Raw genomic sequence first — 21,639 nt, forward strand, 5'->3', positions numbered from 1 at the left:
AACCTACCTGAAGAGGAGATTCCATCGCGACACAAGGCTGCGTTCGAGGGCGAGCGGCAGGGCTGCGCATCGGAACAAGGCTGAAGCGAGCATGGGCACGCAGGAAAGGAGTCCAGTTGGTGGATTTGCTGCTGTTTACTGCTGTTTGAAGAGGAGGAAGGCTGAGTTTTCAGCTTTCAAGTGCAGGTTTTACTTTTTCATCGCCTCCGGCGGGTGAAGAAGGTTCGGGACGTGGAGGAAAGAGCCCTAGTAGGCTGCGTTTTTACAGTCAGAGGGGGCTGCTTTTTGCATTTGTGAAGGCATTACAGGTGAAGATGTCTACAGAGATTGACTTGGAGTTCCAGACAATCATGGATCGGAAGGTGCCTGTCTTACCGGCTCTTCCCGCAGATCAAAAGCTCAATGGCGACAATTACCGCATCTGGCGCGTGATGATGTTGTTCATCCTTGAGTCTTACAATTTGGCGGAGCTTGTACAGGAGGAGATCGACCGGCCCTCGGTAAGAGATGAGTCCAAACTCTCTTCCGATGCTCGTGCGGAGTTGGCCAAGGCTCAGTCTCACTGGCACAAACTGAATGCCCGAATTCGTTCTTTTCTTTTTTTGTCTTGTACTACAGTCGTGATAGCCCACATCGAGCACTTGACGGTGGCTCGGGAGATATGGCTGGAGCTTGAACAGATGTATAACCGGATGACCCTTATGAAGCGGGTTTCTTTGGAGGTGTAGAAGCGGACCTTGTCCGTGAACAAGTCTTCTTCGTTGCGGGAGCACATCAACAAGCTTAGACAGCTTCAGATGCAGGTTCAGAATGCGGGGAAGCCGATTTCCTCCGAAGACATGGCGATCACACTCTTGACCCAGTTGCTGCCACGATTCGGTGCTTTTTACTCCGCCCTTATTGCTTCGGGGTGTGAGTCTACTCTTCGGTGGGAAAAGTTGGTTCCTATGGTCTTGGACCAAGAGGAACAACTGAAGGGACAGCATGCTTCCAAGTCGGAAGCTTTAACGTCAAGCCTCTCAAAAGAAGGGGAAGGACCAAAAGAAAAAGAAGGAGAACAACAAGTCAAAGAAGGACAAGAAAAAAGAATCCACATGCCATATTTGTGGTAAGACCGGCCATTGGAAGAAGGATTGCCCTGACAAAGATAAGAAAGACGCCAACAAGGACACGAAGGATTCTGGAGTGGTGGCTACATCCTCATCAGCTGCATTTCTTCATCTAGCAGTCATTGAGGACTCTTCACTGAAGGCTTCTGATGCTGCGATAACAGCTCCCCAAACTCCAGAGTGGATCGTTGACAGTGGTGCCTCCCGGCACATGACTCCTTCATCAGTTGGTGTTGCCCAGTTGCGACCTTCGCGCGGGCAGATTCTCATCGGAGATAGCTCTTCGGTGTCTATTGTAGGACAGGGTGAGATGCAGCTTATTCCAGATGGACGTGGTGGTACTCATACCTCAGAGATCTTGCATGTGCCAAGTTTAGGGTATCATCTACTTTCCGTTCATAAGATTTGTTCACTTGGACTTTTGGTGGAGTTTGACAGTGATTCGGTGCGAGTCCTTGATCGTGGGTCAAGGAAGGTTCTCTCATCAGGATATGAGGAGAACGGCATCTACAAATTGATGTCTTCTACCGCACTCCCTACTCTTCTTCTTACCTCTCAGACACAGTCAAAGCTATGGCATGCTCGGTTTGGTCACCTCAACTATGATTATCTTCGGAGGGCGTCACGTGGACAGCTTGTTCGAGGGTTGTCGGACATAGTGGTGAGCCAGCAACCATGCGTCTCCTGCATTCGTGCGAAGCAGCATAGGGATGCGATTCCCAACAAAGCTTCAGCGGTCTACTTCCCCGATGGAGCTTGTATCTACAAATCTTTGTGGCCCTATGAGCAACGAGTCCTTGAAAGGAAGCTCGTACTTCATGTTGATCGTAGATGACTACAGCAAGATGACTTGGGCCTACTTCTTGGCATTGAAGTCGGAGACTTTCTCCCACTTGAAGGATTGGCTTCTCTTTGAGGAGAACCGATCGGGCCGGCGATTGAAGACCTTGCGATCCGACAAGGGTGGTGAATTTGTTTCTAATGAGTTTGCTCGTTTTTGTGCAGATAAAGACATTCACCAGAATTTTGCTAACACCAACACTCCTCAAGAAAATGGCATTCTTGAATGGAAGAACCGAAGTGTGATCGAGATGGCGTGCACCATGATGGAGCACCGACAGACACCTCAGTTTCTGTGGGCTGAGGCTGTGGCTACTGCAGTCCATATCCTCAATCGATCCCCCACTTCGGCCGTTGATGGGATGACACCTTTTGAGGCTTACTTTGAGACTAAGCCCGATGTTTCTTATTTTAGGGTTTTTGGGTGTGATGCCTATGTTCACATTCCCAAGACTCATCATGATAAATTTGAAGCAGCTTCCCGAAGACAGGTGTTCGTTGGCTACAGCTCTCAGTCCCAAGGCTATCGTTTGTATGATCCCATCAAGCGGGATATGTACACCAGTCGAGATGTGCGGTTTGTGGAGGTTCCGGCCATAGCAGCGGGTAAGGAGAATCCCGTTCTTGGAGATCCAGGGGAGAGTTGGGCTCCCGAGGCAGTTCCTTTGGAGCCCGCGCCTTTTGATTCCGATTTTATTTCCAATACAGAGTCTATTGTTCCACCAGTCACCCCCGAGGAGTTACCACCGATGGATATCCCAGCGTCTTCAGCTAATGGAGAGCGACGAGGAGAGGTTCGGCCTCCTCGTTGGGCCCGTGACACACTCGGAGATTTAGAGATCAAGGGGGTCCCTGAGAAGTGGGGACCGCAGGATGGTCCGTGGCGGTCACGAAGGCACCAGGCACATTCTACAGAGCTTGTTTGCTCTAACTATTGTTTGATGACCTGTGTTATGCAGGATCGAGAGCCCACCTCCGTGAAGGAGGCTTTACAGTCCGCACCATGGAAGAAAGCTATGGAAGCCGAGTTGGAGGCTATTGAGAGAAATGGCACTTGGTACCTTGTGCCTCGCCCCTCTCGTAAGAAGGTGATTGGCGTCAAATGGGTCTTCAAGACCAAGTACCTTAGCGATGGTTCTTTGGACAAGCACAAGGCTCGCCTTGTTGCTAAAGGTTTTGCACAGCGCCCAGGGATTTATTGTCATGATACTTTTGCCCCCACTGCTCGTATGGCGACTATTCGAGCTGTTCTTGCCTTGGCTGGCCATAGGAGATGGCATGTCTACCAGTTGGATGTGAAGTCGGCCTTCCTCAATGGTGACTTAAAGGAGGAGATCTATGTAGAGCAGCCTCCTGGCTTTGGATCTTCAGATGGGCAAGTCTACAAGTTAAAGAAGGCCTTGTATGGCCTCAAGCAGGCTCCGCATGCATGGAACGAGAAGATTGACTCGTTCCTTCAGTCACAGTTGGGATATCGGCGTTCCAAGGCCGATCCGCAACTTTATGTACACACTTCCGAGGCTGGCTGTGTGCTTTTTGTGTTATATGTTAATGATTTGATTGTCATAGGTGATCATGCACAGAAGGTCAAAGAGACGAAGGCAGCTTTACATCAGGCGTTCGAGATGAGGGACTTGGGTCTACTCCACTTCTTCTTGGGCCATGAGATTTATCAGTCTCAGAGGGGGATTTTCATCTCTCAGCAGAGATATGTACAGGAGGCTCTTGGTTTCTTTTGTGATGGAGGATTGTCCGAACTAGAAGGCCACTTCACATTCTGATTCTCCCTTGGCGGATGCTTCCCACTATCGTCAGTTGATTGGATCATTGATTTGGCTCCTCAACACTCGTGTTGATCTTTGTTTTGCTATTGGTCTCTTGGCGGGGTTTATGAGTGAACCTCAGACGGTGCATTGGCAGGCTGCCCAGCAGATACTTCGGTATTTGAGGGGGACATCTGACTTAGGGATTCATTATCCAGCAGGCACAGGTGGTTCAGATCTTGTTCTTGCAGGTTGAAGCGACTCGGATTGGGCTGGCGATGTGGACCATAGGCGGTCTACTACAAGCTATTGTTTTACCTTGGGTGCAAGTGTTATCTCATGGAGTAGCAAGAAGCAGCCCACGGTAGCCCTTTCGTCTATTGAGGCGGAGTATCGGGCTGCGTCTTCCACCACATGTGAGGCTCTGTGGCAATGCGACAATGAGAGTTGCATTGCCTTGGCACGGAATCCTGTTTTCCATGCCCAGATCAAGCAAATCAAGATCCAGTACCACTTCATCAGAGAGAAGCTTCTGGATGAGACCATCGCTGTGGAGTACTGCAAGACCGAGGACAATCTTGCAGATTTGTTTACGAAGGCGCTTCCCCAGGCTCTACTTCGGAGACATGCTAGATCCCTCAGGCTTCTGCCCCGTCCAGGCTCTAAGAGGGGCTGTTAGCGATCAGATTCCCTAGCCGTACAGGCGCCTGGTCGGACTGACCAGTCAGACAGCCACGTGGCAGTCCGACCTGTACAGTACCAGTCGGCTGCAGCCGACCTGCTATTTCTGGATGCATTATTTCTGGCTATTTATAGCCGACATTCTGCACAGTCTTCCACACTTCTATACTGCAGATTTCAGGCTGGAGATCGTGCAGACTGCAGCGTACTTCGAGGTGGACAGCAGGTTGCATCGTCGAGGTGGAGACGCGCAGTCCCGCGCACTGCACCCGTGTACATATCTGCATATCTTTGTATACAGCACACTTTATACAGCAGATCTTCATCTTCCACTGTCTCTTTCTCTCTCTCTCTTCTCTTTGCGTTCACTCTCTCTCTCAGTCTTGGTCCCACGCTTCCGCATCGCTGCACTCTGACAGGCACAAGCCTCCCACGTGCACCAAAGCGCAAAGCAAAATCAAAAGGCCTTTTATCTTCTCCTGCCAGAGCACGCGAAGATTGGGGTTTCATATAAAACCCCTTTCCTCTACGTTGAAAGATTTGAGTGATAGGGGGTGGCGGAGGATGAGCAGGAGTGGAGCGAGAATCCTGTCTTGCATTACAACGAACAACTATAACCCAGGAATCCTCCTGAAGAGGCAAGTTCTGCCAACCCGCAAGTGAAGCACGCTCCCCATCAGCATGGGAGACGTCCTTCTTGCCTTCATCACGATCATGTTGAGAAAGCTGCTCAAGATCAGCCACAAGCTTCCGAATCGTTGAGGGAGGTGGTCTTGCATTTCCATATCTGCCTCCATAGAGCATTGCCCTACCTCCATATTTCTGTCGCATTCCAAAATGAAATGGCCCAACTGGCCACATCTCAAACAGTATCTTACAAAAGTACCCCATTTCAACTCATGCACCAACGTTTGTAGCCCTAGAACCTCAAAACGAATCTTTGTCAAGCGAGGTTTCCCTATATTCCAAAGCATACATGCCCTATTCCGATTGCAGGAAGCCAACCGAGGTTCCACCAAAACCTCCCCAATGGTTCTCAAAACCAGAGGGAGGAGTCTCCAAAGATGCGCAGGGAAATCCACCATCTCTACCCAAATGGGACATGCCTGTCTCAGCACCTCCTGAAACTCAGCCATGGGCCTCCAAGGGACCACATGAACTAGTTGCCCACCCATAAACAAAGGAATGTGTTGCATAATAAGAGCCCGTACTTTTGCAGAACAAAAAAGAACCTCAAAGAACCCCTTCGGACCATCATAAATCTCTTCCACCAAGGGAACCTGCATACGCCCTGAAACTTGTTCAGAGCACTGTTCAAAAATGGCAAGCATAGACTACAGCCGAGCACGAATTCTAGTGATCAAAGGGATCCTTCTAGTAAAATAAAATATGGCTGCCCTCTCATGGAAAGCAACTATATGTTGTACAACCAAGTCAATTCCCATGACTGCAACTACTTGATCTCCATCCGGTAGTGCGTTAGCTTTATCCTCATTATGATCGACATATTCTGCCATAAGATGATTCGCAGTGGCCAGCATGTATTGTAAAGATCCATCGGGTTGTGAACACGAAACATGTACCTCTAGCTGAGACGAATTCGGGCCCAAGACCGGTTCTTCAACCGACATCCTACGACCTTTAGCCATCTCTTCACTATCCTGCAATGGCCCCGAGTTCATCAGCCGAGGAATCGCCATCCGGATCAGCGAAGTCTTTTTCATTCCCTTGCCCAATCTGCTAATTGAGAAAGGCCATGTCGATGCCATTAGATTGCAGAGCCCAAATGTCGCTTTCCATTTCATCACTGGTAAGAGAAGTCATCAATAGGAGAATGTCCAGTCCGCAGACTCTACTCGACAGCAATCTTCAGGCCAGGCGCAGATCAGTTGCTGCCATTACCTAACCTGTGGAGGGTCGCCCATATCTCTCTCTGTCTCTTTTTTCGTAAAGATAATTGAATTGAGTAGTAAATATTTACATCAGACCATCAAGTCAACAATCTCTCTCTCTCTCTCTCTCTCTCTCTTTTTCGTAAAAGGTAATTGTATTAATTACGAAAAAAAGGTACAAGTTTACATGATTACAAGATACACGATGGCTCTCAGCCATCGAGTTACAAAAGTCATGGCAAAGACGCAGAGGAAATTGCCATATGCCAGGGAAGTAAGTCCTCCCGAGGGAGTAAGTCAGAGTGCCGAATGAGATCTAACTGCGAATCCAGGAGACCTCTAAGCCTCGCAATATGCCCCGGAACATTAGAGGCCGAATCAAAAAGAAAGGCATTCCGAGTGGTCCAAAAGTGCCAGCAGCCCCAGTATCTAAGAAAGTGAAACAAGATCTTGATATGCGAATGTGCCAGTGTGGGGTATTTGGGCCATACAAAAATCCAATCAAAAGGGCTTAGCGAGAAACCAACCACTGCTCGCCAAACCACTGACAAGAATGACCAGATATTCTTAGCGAGAGGGCAAGAAATAAATCGATGACGGGCCAATTCCACACTCGTGGTGCAAAAGAAACAATTGCCGTTGGAGATTCGACGCTTGGAAAGGCCTGAAGCAAGAGGAAAACCACCAATCATCACCCTCCAAAGAAAGACCTTGCATTTGAAAGGTGTCTTGTTCAACCACCTTCCACCATGACTGAGATTTACGCAATCCCCATACAGTACTAGCTTTAGTAACCTGCCATTGATGATCTTTAATCAGAAGATGATACACCTCATTAGCTGAGGCCTTTTCCAAATTCAACCGACCTGCAAGGTCCCAGTCCTGCCAGGGACGATACAAAGCAAGGGCAGGAAAGGGTTGTCTGCTCTGGAGCACCATCAAAAGCTGTCCCCATAAATCACGGTATCCACGAGGGATCCTGAAAAGCCTCCTGGCTGTGCGAAACAATATCAACACATTGCGACTGGCAAGGGTGGCATCTGCAACAACTAAAGTCAAGCCCAAGCATGCCATGCGGTTAAATTTTGGTCTGAGCTCATGTTTGCCTTCCCAAGAAAGTAATCGCGAGGTTGCCAACAATTCCAGTTGAAAAGAGTTAGTATGTAAGTGGTACTCCGCTGGATGCCACCGAGCCTTCTGGAGGACCAATTTCCAGGACCATACCAAATGAGCAAGCAGGGATGAGGAAGGACTAGAAAACCGAGAGTCTGCATTAAGAACATGCCACCAGGAGCTCCGAATTTGGGTATTACCATGCACAAGCCCGTGATCCTCAAGAAAATAACGGGCTATAATGACCCACGGGTGATGATCCAAGCACATGGCACGAAAAAGAGACCAACGAAGAGCCAGCATATAAGTTTCGGCATCCAAAATAGCCCCACCACCCATGCATTTGAGGGTACATGCATGCGACCAAGAAATCCATGAAATGTCTGCATGCAAGGAGTCCTTCTTCCATAACATGAAACGAATGTACTGAGTAAGAGCATTCAAAGTAGTAGTAGTCCAAGGCAGCAGTGGCAAGAAATATGTGAGCATTGGCAACATAATTGTCTGAGCCACTTTGAGGCGAACATGGAAGGGCCAAGCCTGCGACTTCCAATACAGAAACTTGGTTGCCAGTTTCTGTCAAATCCACTCTAGTAGTTGCTTTGGCCGAACATCAACACCCAAAGGATACCCAAGATGCTTGACGATGGAACCACAGGGAACAACCAGTCCCTGCCAGCCCAATGACTGTAAATCTGACTCCCTGTAACTGAGAATGGCTGATTTCAAAGCATTGATATGAAGACCAGACGCCTGACCAAAGAGCGTCCAAACATCTAATGCTTTGCGAAGAATATCCTTGTCCCCACGTAAAATCATAAAGTTGTCATCAGCCAAAGATTGACTAATGAAGTGCTGTCCAAAAGGAAGCGATAATCAAGCCAACTGAGTCGAAGCTGCCATAGAAGATAACATCGAAAGAACCAAATGAGTCGCAAGGGCAAAGAAGAGAGGACTCAAAGGGCAACCCTGTCTCATAGAGCCTGCAAGGACAAATGGCTCGGTAACACCGTCATTTAGTGTAACTCACGAAGAAGCCGCAGCACTAATGGTGTAGGTCAAGCGGGACATCTGAGTACCAAAGCCCATAGTAGACATAATATCTGCAATGAAAGACCAGTCTAAATAATCAAAAGCCTTTTCTAGGTCCAATTGAATCAATACCACTTCCTGATTAGAGTGCCTTGCATAGTCAATAGCCATTTGCACATTTAAGATATCATGCAAAATGTTTCGGCCCTTAATGAAACCATATTGAAGAGGATGCACAATGGCCGGAAGATGCTTGTGAAGCCGATTCGCCATCACTTTGGAAAAGATTTTATATATCGAACCCATCAAAGAAATTGGTCTCCAATGTTTTAACATTCACGGCAAAGGAACTTTTGGAAGCAATTTGATAAGACCTTCTTTCCATGAGGAAGGCATGAACCCCATTTCGCAAACCTGTTGAAACATAGTCGTCAATAGTTTCACCAGTTGAGTAGAAAAAACCTCAAAGAATTCATTGGTGAGACCATCCCTACCGGGACTTGTATCCTTGGGTAGGTGTAACAAAACATCCATAACCTCCGCCTCACAAATATCTGTCTCCAAAGTAGTTTGCATGTCATGTGGAACCTGATTGCGGACCAAATCATAGAAAACTGAACGTGCATGAGTAACTTGGTCAGAAGGTGAAGGAGAAGAACCAAGAAGGTCTAGAAAATAATTCCTACACATATTCACAATAGTCTGAGGATCAATGACCGTTTGACCTTCTGGATCCTGGAGTCTAGTCATATTTTCTCGAGCAGGAGATGCATGTAGAGCTCGAAAGAACATATGAGTCTGACAAGCACTATCTTACAAATTCTTAGTCAAATTTTGCAATTTGGCCTGCTGATAAGATTTCCACTGAAACTCTTTAATAAGATCAGCCAAAATGCATCGCCAATGGCAACAGAAATACATCATCTAGAGTATCCAACAGCAGACAACGAACCAAAGCCAATAATTCCTTCGCTGCTTGTCGACACCGCCAACAAAGAGAGGCATGATGGATCTCATACTGCCGAACAACCCACTACACATTAGAGAGCAATCGTTCAAACTAAGCATTGCCCTCAGAGGAGAAGTCCAATAAGAATCTATCAATCAATTGCTGCATATAGCCATGAAAGATTGAATGCTTCAAATAAGACGAGTTGAAACGCAAAAGAAGTCTATCCAAAAATTGCTTAAAAGGTGCAATGGGTTGTGCAAGCATCTCAAGCTGTAGAGGAAAATGGTCCAACAAGGCATATTGCTGCAACACTTTCATTTCCAGTATCTCAGGAAGAAAATCATCATTCTGCATGATGTACATGCGGTCCAACCATGACCATGTAGTTGCATACTGCGCAGAATGGAAAGTAAACCCTGCAGAAGAAGGGTGTAGCCAGGACCAAAGATCTTGCTTAAGTACAGCAAGAGCAAACGCATTCCACACATAACTTTCCGGGATGTCCATCACCGAATGCTCTGATGTGGACTGTGAAGAATCAACACACATATTAAAATCCCCCATTAAAAAACCCCGTCTGCCAAGTGACAAGGAGGTCTGCAAAGTATTCCAAAGATCTCGGTGGGATAAAGGATCATTCGGAGCATAGAGGCCAAGTAACCATAAGATCTCTCCTTCAAATAAAACTTCAATCACCACAAAACGGCCATGTACATCATTTTTAATAAGAACAGGCTGATATTTCTCATGTACAATGATAACCACACCAGAATAATGCATGGCATGTGTCCCTGCATAAAACAAGCGAAACCCATGGCAATCCACAACTTTTCATGCTTCACCGTGGCTCTTGTGCTCAACAGCACACAAGACATCCCACTAATTCTCATGCAATACAATCCACATGGCATGTTGCTTATGGCGAGAACAAATGCCTTGCATATTCCATGTGTATTCAAAAAAGAAAATCACATACGAGGGACAGCTTGCCTCCATTTAACCTTTTCTACTAGAATGTCAAGGACTCCCTCATCCAAAAAATCTGCTAACACAGCAAAAGAGTTCTGATGGCCGGCTTTAGAGGTAGACGGAATATCCACTGTCTTGGGGATGGAGCGGGAATAACGACGATCCCATGGGGTAATCACATTACCTCTAGTATCAAAAGTCAACTTAGCAGGTGGGCCCTTTGGACCGTCTGAATATACTTTCCTAGTAGACTGATTACGAGGTGCAGAAGAAACCATAGGATGAGCAGGATGCTCTGAAGACAACATCTCATTCCGGGGCATATAAGTGTGCATGGAATCTTGTGAAGCAGTAGGCACAGTATCCGCCATGCCAGCATCAAACCTTTTACCTTTTTTTGCACGTACATCTACCCAGTCATTGGCACGGGAATCCAAACCTAAAACATGTTGTTTACCTTTATCCAAAACTTTAGGTGGCTAGGTTGTATCCTGTGACGGAGCATCAAGTACCATATCTTCCATGGGCAGCACAAAATGCTCAGCATCTGAAGTCGGTTGCTTCTCTGGGCATTCGGCCATAAAATGCCTCAATTTTTCACACGAAAAGCAATACCCTGCAAAGTTACCCCATTTCAAACGAAAGTGCAAAGGATGCATGCCAAAGCAATTAAGACATAACCAAGCAGGCCTTTTCCTAGCAGTGTCTCATAACATACACAAACGGTTACGATTCATGGCCCTGAGGCTCGAGGGGACCAGAACAGTGCCCACCACGGCCATGGCATCCTTTCACAGTGGCCAATAGACAGCCGGACAATTTTCCACTTCAACCCACACCGGGCATTCACGTTGAAGCAGGCGCTGAAAATATGCCATTGGGCGCCATGGCACAACGTGGACCAAACGGCGATCAAAGAACAATGGCAATTTAAACAGGAGATCAGCACGATGCTTCTCAGATTTCAACAGCACCTCATAAAAGCCTCAGAGCCCAACAAAAATCTCTTCAACACACTCCCCTTATAGCAGACTGTGCAACCACTGGCGAATACGGGAAAGCACTAGGATCCTACGAGTGAAGAAGGGTATAACAGCACATTCATAAAACACTGAAAATGAGCGCAAGACATTTTTCGAGTCCACAGTGGCTTCCAGAACATCTTTAGTTCCAGAGTCAAAAAACGCTTCATGATTATGTTGAACATAATCGCCAAGCAGAGTGTTGGCAAACTCCAGCAAATGCTTCCAGTCAACATCCTGAGAATCCACAGAATCAGAGGCAATCTGAGCATAAGAACGTTCCTGATGATCCATTGTCTCTTCCGAAGTATACTTGGCTAGAAGTCATGATCAGGGCGCATCTCCTCTGTGCAAGGAACCATATCCTCTGGTTCCTCTGTATCAAAATCTGGACCAAGAGCTGCCACCGTTTGGTCTATAAAAGCCATATCCAAACCAGCCATGTTGTATCACTACTTGTGCCGGTGCCGAGCCAGGAGCTCACCGGAGGCAAAAACGGCGTCGGCCTCTCTCTCTCTCTCTCTCTCTCTCTCTCTCTCTCTCTCTCTCTCTCTCTCTCTCTCTCTCTCTCTCTCTCTCTCTCTCTCTCTCTCACATAACGGACACTGCACTGGACTGACGAAGGGGCTCAGGCAGCGCAGGAGCAAGAACAAACGCTCGCTGGGCAAGGAAGGCACGTCCACAGGCAGGAAACAAGACGCCTCTTTCCCTTGCTCGCTCACGCTCTCTCTCTCGCTGTGTGGCAACCTGCAGAAACAAGGCAAGATAGCGCAGGCGCAGTCTCTCTCTCTCTCTCTCTCTCTCTCTCTCTCTCTCTCTCTCTCTCTCTCTCTCTCTCTCTCTCTCTCTCTCTCTCTCTCTCTCTCTCTCTCTCTCTCTCTCTCTCTCTCTCTCTCTCTCTCTCTCTCTCTCTCTCTCTCTCTCTCTCTCTCTCTCTCTCTCTGTGTGTTACATTAGACCAACAGGTCCTCAAAGAAAGAGACGAAAGACTATTAGGACTATGACACAAAGAGAAAATCACACTACTGGTGTAGAGCGAACAATGGGCAGCATTGTCAGGAAGAACCAAGTCAGCTGATATCATAGAAAAAATCTGCCATAGCACTAAACCTCGAATACGGGCCACATGACCATGGATGCCCGAGACCAAATCAAAAAGAAAGACATTCCGAGCTCGCCAAATATGCCATCAGGCAGTCCATCTAAGGAACTGGAACAGGCATGAATAATCAGAATGCAAAGAAGGCACGGAGGGCAGCTTTCCCATCATCCATGACCGGGCTGTTATCCGGAGCTGAGTCGCCGAGAGTCAAACGCTAGAAATAAAACACCAAATCTATCGCGCTACTGGACAAGAGGCAAAAAGATGAAGCTATGTTTCATCACATGTAGTGCAAAATACACAACGACCAGCAGAGATCTTTTGCGCACGCAACACCTCTCCAGTTGGAATACCACCAATCACGAGTCTCCACAAGAAGACTTTTCCCTGATAGGGAACCTTAGACTTCCAAAGCTGAAGGAATCTTTCCTGCCACTTCTTTTTGCCGTCCCTAATATGCCATAATTTATTCACCTTTTTCCCTGATAGGGAACCTTAGACTTCCAAAGTTGAAGGAATCTTTCCTGCCACTTCTTTTTGCCGTCCCTAATATGCCATAATTTATTCACCTTTGTAGTGACCCATCTCTTGGCCTCCACCATCTGATAGGAATCTGGTTAGCAGACCTCTTCTCAAAATCATCTGGAATCACAAACTTCCAATCACGCCATGGATACAATGGCTATAGCACTGGTAAAGGAGAGAACCTCTAAAGTGTGACCTGTATGGATGACCAAATATCACAATATCCACGGGGTACCTGAAAGTGTTGACGAATACGCCGAAAATAGTAAAGACGGGACTGCCCAGGAATAACACCATCAAAAACTGTCTACAACCCCAAATGAGCCATCCGATTAAACTTGAGTCTATGCAAATCTTTGTCCGGCCAATCCAACAACCTGGAGGAGGCTAAGATCTCTCCTTGCAGTGATTTCGCCTCCTTGCGAATCTCAGGAGAGCGCCAAACTAAGAAACGTAAGATCTCCTGCCACAATGCAATCAAATGAGAAAGGAGAAAAGACTGGGTGGTCTTAATTTGTCTAGAGGAGTTGAGCACATGCCACCAAGAGGCACAAATAACCGTATTACCATGAGAGATACCAGTCTTTTCAATGAAAAATTTTGCAATGTCCGACCAAGGATGACTCTGTACACATAACGCCTGCAAAAGGGCCAACCTCAAGGCTTTCATAGGCAAATTAACATCCAACAGTGCTGCTCCCCCCATTCGTTTAGGTGTAGTCACATGCTGCCACGAAATCCAAACCTAACCCAACCGATTCCCCTTCTTTTTCCACAACATAAACCTAATAGGCTGAACAAGTTCCAAAAGGGACTTCTTAGTCCAGGGGAGGAGTGGCAAAAAGAACGATATCATATTGATTATAATACTTTGCGCAACTTTCAGTCTAACATGTAAAGGCCAGCCTTGAGATTTCCAATACATGAACCTGTCATGAATCCGAGAGGCCATCCAATCCAGTAAGGCCCAAGCTGCTACCTCCACCCCAACAGGATATCCCAAGTGTCTGGTTATATTTCCCTTTGGGATCACAATTCCATGCCAGCCCAAGGCCTGCAGATCAGTCTCCGTACAGGAGAGAAGTGTAGATTTCTGCATATTAATATGAAGACCAGATGCCAAAGCATCTCTCTCTCTCTCTCTCTCTCTCTCTCTCTCTCTCTCTCTCTCTCTCTCTCTCTCTCTCTCTCTATATATATATATATATATATATATATATATATATATATATATATATATATATATATATATGTATATATATATGTACATGTCTACACACACACACACACACACACTCTGTGTGTGTGTGTGTGTGTGTGTGTGTGTGTGTGTGTGTGTACAATTGGCCTTGTAGATACAGAGATTAAAGTAGTGCAAATAGTAGAGAACAGATAGGCAGAAAATAACAACAAAAAATTAATAGATACAAGCAAGTGCACAATGATAATTTTAGGACATTTATGTGTGTAACTGAGCCACCTGAGTGCTCTCAACATGAAAGAAACCTCAGATTTGGGTGCTAATTTGCATGCCCACGCATAGCAAGACCAATTATTCTACGATGAAAATCTGAAGAGCTTATCTCACCACACAACCACATCCTTTCTAGATTAGGACGTAGAGTGCATAAATCATGTATTCACATAAAAGGTAATGGCATCACAGCTCCTATATAGGGTTACTGCTGACAATTCTATTCCCTCCACTACCTCATGTATTGCTTTCAATGAAGTGTCATTGTGAAAAAAGTTCGTTTTATTGGTCCTAGCTATATGAATCAGTGTCTGCACATCTCGTTGGGGGAAGAGAACAGCATGAAAATGTTCATTACAAAGCCTATACTTTGCACACTAAGAGATGAAAGAGATACGTACTTATCACTGCGCAGTTTGCATTTTTTCTGGTTGGCATTCATTTCTCTATTGGAACAAGCACCAGCGTAGCCTTCTTTGCTAAATAAACCCACTGCAGTCTGTTGGCTTTCAGGTGGAAACAACTCTGTGGCCCCCTGAACTTGATCGAAGCCTAGTGCATGAGAAACATTGTCCAGAAAACATTGTTTCTCAACCAAGATGGTGTTAATGGATGGGCTTTCTATTGTTTTCATGTTACATATTTTCTCAGCACAAATGGCACCTGCAGGTGTAGGAATAAACTCCACAGACTCAAATGAAGACTTCTCAAGTAATTGTGCATCCTCTGTAACTCGACTCTGAGACACCAGCTTCTGAGCAAAACTTTCTATCAACAAATGCTTCTGAACAAGAGTAGTCCCAGGAAATGACACCAAGTTTAGTTTACTGAGTTCCTTAACCTCTGACGAGCTCATCACTTGAAAGTGAAATGCACCTGTCCATGTGTCTAGTAACTCAGGGACTGCTGGCAATATCAATTTCTCCACTCCTAAGGTTGCCAGCATCTGTTGAAAATTATGAAAACCTTAGAAACCATCACAATTATGTACGTTGGGTTGATGTATGCATTCACATGATCAGTTGACAGTCCCCTAACAAAATGAGGTACCATGTCAATGAAATTTTTCTGAAACACCAAAAACCAAGAGCAAGAGAGTTCTTTGTTCTAACTGGAATAATTAACAACAGACCTTCTCAAGTGCATGCATCAAACGTCGGCACATGCCTTGCCGGCGATATTGGTATCGCGTACCAATAAGAGGCATCTCTGCAAGCTTTGCCCCATGAACTCTGCAGAGAAACATCAACCAGATGACTATAGTCCAAACAGGAAGCTCCAGCCGATAGAGGGCAGAGAAGTTGAGATAAGTATCAAAAACTTATGAAGGAAAAACAGACTTCTATGCTGCAGACCTAATGGTAGCCACTGATATAATCTCATCTCCCACTTCCAGAATCAAGGTATAGAATCCACCAAAATCGAGCCTGGTAAAAATAGACCTGAAACAAAGATAAATCAGGATTAAATCCTACTTTGAAAATCTGACATGGCAGCCATGACAAATGAGCATAATAGTACAACATGTTTGAAAAAAACAGATCAAGACAATGTGTTACCACACATAGTAAACTTCTTTCTCGTAATGGAACTTCTTAATCAATGTACTACAATGTAAGTCTAATGAAAGCGACAGAGAAATCAAATGCATGTAACTGCGAAAAACATCCACCATTAAAGACAATTACCAAGCTCCAGACCCATGAGCTTTGACATGATTATGGGAGGTCGCACATTGATTCCATCATAGTACAAAAAAAAGTAAGCCCAAAACAAGGTAACTGATTTCTTGCCATTGTTTTAGCCATATCAGTCCTTAACAAGGACTCATCCACTTTTGGATTGAACCCTTTACAGTTATGAACTTTGGCATTTCGCCATCCTTTAAACATTCTTCAGCCTTCAAGATTTGTCTCATTATTCCAACTCTGCATATCAGAATGGCATTCACTTGTGGAAATCTGGGATGTACAAAGTACCATCAACTGAAATATTAGTCGCATTGGGAAAAATTCCCTCCCTAACAAGAGAGAAAAAGTGCCCACCTGTTATAGCACATTGTCATGGGAGATGTGCATCTTTGGCTCTTGGTCAAGTCAAGGACATTGCATAAGTTTGATCTGGACATGGGCAGGTTCATCACTAATCAAGGTTCTGTGAATCAATAATAAATTAATAATGTGTAAGTTAGTGTGCGCATGTAATTCATTCATGTTACATGAACCTTAATGCAAAACTCTCATTTAATTTGTTAAATTTGGGCATGGGCATATTGAGCTACATGATTTTCCTTCTACATTATTATAATTTTCTAGCATTTTTCTAGCCTATTACACAGCCCAAAAAATACATTTCTGCTTTTTATAGCCACATTCATCATTAATCCCCACATTCAGTGCCATCATCTTGATCATCTTTATCCTCATCATCAGCGTTCTTCCCCAGCTCCAGAAGTTTCCTCCCAACTGTCAAAGGTGATGCCCCTGCTGCCAAAGCTGCCACTAACAATATTGGTGATTCTTCCTTGCTGCCGCCCTGCCTTCTAGAGGTCTTCTACCTGCTGAATTTGAGTCCACAGTTTTGTGCATGGCTTTCCACAGCTGTCCCTAGTGATTCTACACTCTCTGAAGTTTCAGTCTACAGCCTTCTCCATGACTTTCTGCAGCGGTTGCCAGTGATTCTACAGCCTCTAGAGTCTTCCTTTTTGGCTGCAGGCTGCTGTCCAGCATTGTCTGCATCTCTGCAACAGTCCCCTGCACCTTCCAAGTTGCTGTATTTTTGCTGCCAGCTGCAAAGTGTTCACTCTATTTCATTGCATTCATACACTTCCAATGTTTTCTTTGCAAACCCTAGTATATCTTCACATGGTATCAGAGCTGAAGCTCTTCTAAAGAGTATCCTTCATGCTATTGTGAACAGCTTGGTTTACACAAGTGACATGCAACTAACTCATAATGTCACATACACCTCTTTATTTAAAGAATGAAGACGAGGATAGAAAGCATTTGTCTATAGTTTTTCAGGAACTTCTCAAGCATCAGTTGGTTGTTAATGGTAAGAAGAGTGAATTCTTGGAGGAGATTCACTATGTATTCCACATAAGTCTCTCAGGATGGTGTTAGGATAGATCCAGATAAAGTGGAGGCCATTCATAACTGGACAGCTTTGTGTCATCTGCATGATGTTTGTAGTTCCCTTGGTTATCTTCTTATTACATGAGGGTCATCCGCCATTTTGCTGAATTTCAGTTTTAAGAATTAAGTTATTGCAACTTAAGATCTATTGACCTTTGGTTTACCCAAGCCAAGTTCCACACATCCACACCACGATGACTATAAGACAAGTATACGGGTTCAACAATCTGCCTTGTGGTAAACGATGTGAACACAGGCAAAGGTCAACTAGTCAATCTCCAAAAGTGAATACACTCAAAGCTTGCACAAAGCTTCAAACATTTCTCAAGGGAGTTTGTAGTTTAACATATTTACCATATTATCCTCTATAGACACATAGATCGAGCCAAGCTCACTGGCACAAAGTCATACATTGAGTGTACAGCTTGCTTGTACAATTTTATCATTAGGGTTTGGCAAAGAGAAGAACAAGAGAAAATGTGGATTGAGCTATCCATTCATATTCCAACTGTGGGGAATAAAGGCCTCGTGCCTTTTAAATGTGCTCAGGTGTGAACACACCCTTAGCTAAAAACGTGTACACACTCATCATTGTACCTAAAAACGTGTTTACTCTCTACTCTGCTCTCACTCTCTCTGGCTCTCACTGCGCGTAGGACAGTGTCACGATCTTCGTGCCTAATCGGCCCCTACAAACTGGTATCAGAGCATAAGGTGCTGCAGACGATCATCACGCTGAGGCAGAAGACCAGCATGGTGACGAGACAGCTCAAAGGCGAGCAGGAGAGTCACAGGCGACACAGCCAGGCTCCAGCAAGGAGAGGGTGGCAGACTGGCGACCAGCTGACGGGCGTCTCCAGCAAACATGAGATGCAGGCGTGGACCACGCGTGCGACTGCAGCGCTGACGAATACCAGGCGACGAAGCGACGACCAGGCCACAGCAGCCAGCCGACAAACAGGTCCCACGGACAGCGCATGCAGCAGTTGGCGGGCAGCATTCGTCGAGACAAGTCGCACGTGGCAGGACAGTCGAACGGGGTCAATGGACCCCATCACACTTTTTTTTTAATTGTTTTTTTTAGAAAAACAAAAAATTCTACTTCCACCCCTTTCTTGACGGGGTTTCGCATGCCAGGCACAAAAGGCCAGATTTGTGCAATTTTGGCCCAGAAATTTGGGGCTTCTTCAGACTGAGTACTGTTCATGCAAAATTGAGGCATTTGCATCGGAATTGCAGACATTGTGCGCATTTGAATTGGGGATTTCACCAAAATTGTTGAAATTTTGCTCATCTAAGTGAAATTTCTCAACATTGGACCCATAAAATTCAGGGTTTTTCCCAGATTTGGGGATTGTGATGCCGAACAAGCAAATTTGTCTCAGAATTTGAAGGAATTTGTGAAATCTTACCTCCAACATTTGGGTCTTTTAATGTACATGCACAAACTGGGCTGAAATTTACCCAATTTCTCGACATTAAGGCACATTGGACCCTGTGCAATTTGGGGCTTTTGCAGTTTGGGCAAAATTTGTGCAACATTTGGTCATTTCATGTATATGCACGTTAAATTCCGCGCAATTTGGACATCAACACTTGGTAAAATTTGGGAGTTTTGCTGAAATTGCTCTATTTTGGCAAAACTGGCCTATCCTATGCATGACAGAGGAAATGCAGATGTGTGTTTGATGCTTTGAGCACAAAAATTTGGGGCTTTTGACCATTCGTGTCAAATTTTATGCCCGTGGGTACATGTATAACAGAAATTGCAGCTGAAATTTTGGGACTCCTCATGTAATGTGATGCACATGCCCTTGGACCAGCTGTAATCAGTTGGATAATGCTATAGCACATGGTCTGGTGCTTCTGAAAATTTAATTACAGATCTGAAATATGTGCTTCCGCATGGTCATTTATTGCTCATTGGTACTTGATTATACCTTGGTCACTTGGGTGACAGTTTGGGCCTGCATTTGCTGGTTTTTTTGTCACCTTTGGGCTGAAAATCATGGCTGGCAGCAATGGCAGCAATAATCTGATACACATAAAGAAGCTTGAAGGCGCACACAATTTTGCAGTTTGGCAAAAGCAGTGCTACAATATCCTGTTACAAAAGAAGCAGGCAAAGCCGATCAAAATCAAAGGGGCAAAGCCCGCGGACATGGATCAGGACGATTGGGATGAGTTAAATGAGCTTGCACACTCAACCATAAAGCTATCAATTTCTGATGCCTTGCTCTTCAACATTGAAGGTTTGGATTCTGCATATGGTATATGGACCAGACTGGAAGACCAATATGCGCAAAAGAGTGCTGCAAGCAAAGTGTATTGGCTGAAAAAGCTTATGGATTTGTGTATGAAAGAGGGTACAGCAATGTCTACTCACTTGAGTGAGTTTAACTCCATTTTCAGCCAGTTGGTTGCCTTGAAGTTCATGATTGATGAGGACTTTAAGGCTACTTTCTTTCTTTGCACTCTAACTGAGAGTTGGAATACATTCAGGACTACTATGAGCAATTCTAATGTAATCCTTTTGTATGCTGATATAGAAAGTACTCTACTTATGGAAGAGATGAATCAGCAGAACAATGCATCCAGTAAGCCTTCCAGTGCTTTGCATACTAGGGGCAAATCGCAGCAAAAGGGCAAATATGATGGCAAGGGACGCAGTAAATCACATGGCAAAGATGTTGAATGCCATCATTGTGGCAAGAAGGGTCACTTCAAACGTGACTGCTACAAATGGAAGAAAGAGAAAGGAAAAGGCAAGAAGACAGATGATAGTAAGGAAGAGAAGAAGGACAGTCAGCCTAAGAAGAGCAGTGTAAAAATTGAAGTGGTGAATGTAGTCACTCATGACAGTGATAGTGGGAGTGATGTACTCTTCGTCTCTTCACACTTTGGTGCACATGCTTTACTTGCACATACAAATGATGGCATGCATACATGGATTCTTGATTCAAGTGCTTCCTTTCATGTCACCCCTCATCATGAGTGGTTTTCCACCTATACAGGGGGTCGACATGGTGTTGTCCATCTTGGGAACAACTATGCATGTGAGATTGCAAGTATTGGCAGTGTACAGTTACAGTTTCAACATTGCTCCATCTTTACACTTCAGCATGTTCGGCATATACCTCAGCTCAAGAAGAGCTTGATTAGCACAAGGCAGCTAGATGATGATGGTTTTCATACCACCCTCGGTGATGGAAAATGAAAGATCTGTAAGGGATCTAGGGTTATTGCTAGAGGTTGCAAGAGTGATACTTAGTATCCACTTCATGTATCTAGTATGCGTGACCATGTTATTGCCGTGATCAAGCAGCCAAGCGTTTCTTTGTGGCATGGCCGATTGGGGCACATTAGTCAAATAGGAATAAAAGTGCTTTCTTGTTTGGATTACTTGCCTTGTCTTCGTTATGCTGATTTTGAGCATTGTGATCATTGTATTTATGGCAAACATGCACAGACGTCTCACAAAAAGTCCCTTTCTTTGAAATCTTCTCATCTAGAGTTAGTACATTCGGATGTATGTCAAATGCCAAGATATATCTTTAGGGGGAAAGAAATACTTTATCGCCTTTGTCGATGATGCTACACTGAAGGTATGAGTTTATCCCATTCGTAGCAAGGATGAAGTGCTTGATAAGTTTAAAAAATTCTTGGCATTGGCTGAAAATCAGACAGATAAGACACTTAAGTATCTTCACTCTGACAATGGTGGGAAAAATGTGTCCAAGGCCTTTCAGGCATTTTGTGACAGCAAAGGGATAAAGAGGGAGCTCATTACACCTCATAATCTGCCCCAAGAAGGACTTGCAGAGCGTATGAATCATACAATACAAGATAAGGTCCGTACGATACTCTCTCCTCTTGCATTACCCATGGTTTTTGGGCAGAGGCTGTTATGAAAGTCGTTCACTTAATTAATCAGTCACCAAACATGTCTTTTGGGGGGGGGGGAAGTTCCCCAAGAAGCGTGGTCGGGCAAGCCACCTTCACATGCTCATCTGAAAGTGTTTGGCTGCAAG

General features: G+C 45.1%; 1 protein-coding gene across 2 annotated transcripts in view; it reads right to left on the reverse strand.

Annotated features, from left to right (window-relative positions):
• LOC148013853 (uncharacterized) overlaps window positions 1-21,639 on the reverse strand; it is a 162,684-nt gene that overhangs the window by 81,770 nt on the left and 59,275 nt on the right. For both annotated transcript variants that reach the window (XM_087667392.1, XM_087667391.1), the window contains exons 6-8: window positions 15,830-15,916; window positions 15,607-15,706; window positions 14,876-15,420 (exon numbers count right to left, since the gene is read on the reverse strand). In XM_087667392.1, the coding sequence (XP_087523518.1) occupies window positions 14,876-15,420; window positions 15,607-15,706; window positions 15,830-15,916 (732 nt within the window). The remainder of the gene's footprint in view (window positions 1-14,875; window positions 15,421-15,606; window positions 15,707-15,829; window positions 15,917-21,639) is intronic.

The sequence above is a fragment of the Lygodium microphyllum genome, chromosome 25 (genome assembly GCF_053477565.2).
Source record: "Lygodium microphyllum isolate KBCC chromosome 25, Lygodium_microphyllum_v1.1.10, whole genome shotgun sequence".
NCBI classification, from domain to species: Eukaryota; Viridiplantae; Streptophyta; class Polypodiopsida; order Schizaeales; family Lygodiaceae; genus Lygodium; species Lygodium microphyllum.